General features: G+C 36.5%; 1 protein-coding gene across 1 annotated transcript in view; it reads left to right on the top strand.

Moving 5' to 3' along the window:
• LOC106109144 (kinase D-interacting substrate of 220 kDa-like) overlaps positions 1-1323 on the top strand; it is a 23750-nt gene extending 22427 nt beyond the window's left edge. Inside the window, exons 7-9 of the mRNA XM_013290548.1 lie at positions 530-687; positions 765-968; positions 1279-1323. Coding sequence (XP_013146002.1) covers positions 530-687; positions 765-968; positions 1279-1323 — 407 coding nt within the window. The remainder of the gene's footprint in view (positions 1-529; positions 688-764; positions 969-1278) is intronic.
• The last annotated feature ends 925 nt before the right edge of the window (positions 1324-2248 follow it).

Genomic DNA, 2248 nt, shown 5'->3' with positions numbered 1-2248 from the left:
AAGGTACACCACTGTCTATTAACGTTACGTTAGTAGCTGCTCCCGTGCGGCTTCATACGCATGATACTATAAAAACTTTATTTGTCATATTCTCAATTGCAAATGTCAAAAACCAATTACCTTACTATGGCAATCTTGCTTCCGTGATGATGGTAGCAGCTTTCACATAAGGGTTTTCATCTAATTTATTTACCCCCTAAATTTAATAGCGTGAAAATATATAGCCTGAAACGTGACGTAAGTGTAGGGGTTTTATATTAAAAAAGAATCATTTAAAAATATGCTATGATTGCTGTCGTCTTACGCCACAAAGAAGTGTGTGTTTACGCTTTATTATATTAGTATAGATAAGGAAATCGTTCGAAATATGTAATTGTTTAGGCCTCCTGACAATTAAACTTTAGACTGACAATTTATGTATTTAGACTACAGAACCACTTCAAAGAGCTTCTGTTTATGCTCTTAACGATCGTAATATATATTCATGTTCTTTTCTGTTGTTCTTTAAAAAATCTTTAACGCGTTACAGGCAATCACTTTGAGATCGTACAAATGCTATTGGAGCACAAGCCGAACGTAAATGCGTTGGACAAAGACGGCTACACCGCGCTGGCGATAGCCTGCAAAGAGGGATACTATGACATCGCATTGGCTCTCATCAATTCTGGTGCCTACATCAATGTTCAGGTAAACTACTTTAAAATTATAAAATTCGTAAAATTTAACTATAAGTATAGAAATTATTTCTTAATTTGTTTTCATAGGACCATTCGAAAGATACTCCGTTGATCCACGCGGTGAAGGGAGGTCACAGGAACATCGTGGAAGCGTTGCTAAAGAAGCACGTGGACGTGGACCTGCCGGGCAAGGAGAAGAAGACGCCGGTGTATACCGCGGTGGAGAAAGGCCACGTCGCCATACTGAAGCTGCTGCTGGCCTCCAACCCGGACCTCGAGCACTGCACCATTGTAAGTATAGTGACATACAAACTTTATGACAGCTCGGAATGTCGCACTAAAACACAAGCGGGTTTTCTTCTGCATTTTGATTAATCCTTAAATGCATATTTTTTCCTTATCGACTACCATATTTTGGAAGAAAAAAAAGTATTTTTTTTAAATTACTGTGTAAGGAAAAAAAGACTGATGTATAATTGAATCGTGATGCATTCAAGGGTTAAGCGTTCCTCCGTCCGAAGTGTGATCAAACATGAGCTCGGAACCTCAAGCCGCTGTAAAGTTTAAATGGTTTAATACATATAACAATACAATAATACAGCGTGGTGTTGGGCAAGCGCGTGTGCCAAACCCCGCCTCCCGTTGAAACTGAAAGCTGAGCCGAGCGACACATGTCACGTGTCCAAATGTTTTGTCGCGCGTTGTGCATTAAGATAATTATTTTTGTTCGCTGTCGCTCGAATTAATTTTGTTGTTTTGATAGTAATGTATTATTAGATTAGTTATAATTGGTTTCGTTACGTAAACTCAATGTCTGTCTCACGCAGCAGTTGGAATAGATTTTTTAATTAAAAATTAGTCAGCTGTATTTTTATCTGATGAAAACTAAACATCTATGAAGTATTATTAACGGTATGGGTAATACGAGTAGTATGAATATGTACTGATATTCTCTTGTAAGCAAACTTTGTCGTTTACCTAAGAGCTGGTTTAGATAACCTAGAGAATCATTTGCATACATATTGCAACAGCTCGTATGAAGGTATGCAGAATGTATATTCTGAATTATCATCCAATGCTGGATAAAATGTTGTAGAACTTGATATTTTCCAGTTAAAGTACATGTTTGTGTAAATTTTAACTGATAGTAAATGACATTTTAATGTGAAACTTAGGATTATGAAATAAATAATTTCGTTATACAAAAAGCAAGTTTTGATGTAGTGTAATATAGTGTAATGAAAATAATGAATCTTTTCTTTTACATTTAATTTTTACTAATATTATGAAAAGAAAAAAGATGTATTTTTGTACGTATTGTAATAACTCAAAAACAACTGGGCCGATTTCAAAAACGCTTTCACCAGTAAAAAGCTACGTTATAAGTGAGTAACATAAGCTTAATTTCACGCGGGCGACGTCACGAACAATAGTTGCTTTGTTATATTCAGATGAAATTAGTAACATTGAGAGAATATGTTCTTATTAGTATTGTAAAGTTTGTATGGTGTATGTGTGTAGAGCGGCGACACGGCGCTGCTGCGCGCGGTGCGCTCGCGGCACGCGGAGAT

The sequence above is a fragment of the Papilio polytes genome, unplaced genomic scaffold (assembly GCF_000836215.1).
Source record: "Papilio polytes unplaced genomic scaffold, Ppol_1.0 DF821289.1, whole genome shotgun sequence".
In the NCBI taxonomy this organism is placed as follows: Eukaryota; Metazoa; Arthropoda; class Insecta; order Lepidoptera; family Papilionidae; genus Papilio; species Papilio polytes.
The sequence above is the reverse complement of the archived record's forward strand: the minus strand, read 5'-3'. Positions and strand labels throughout refer to the sequence as shown.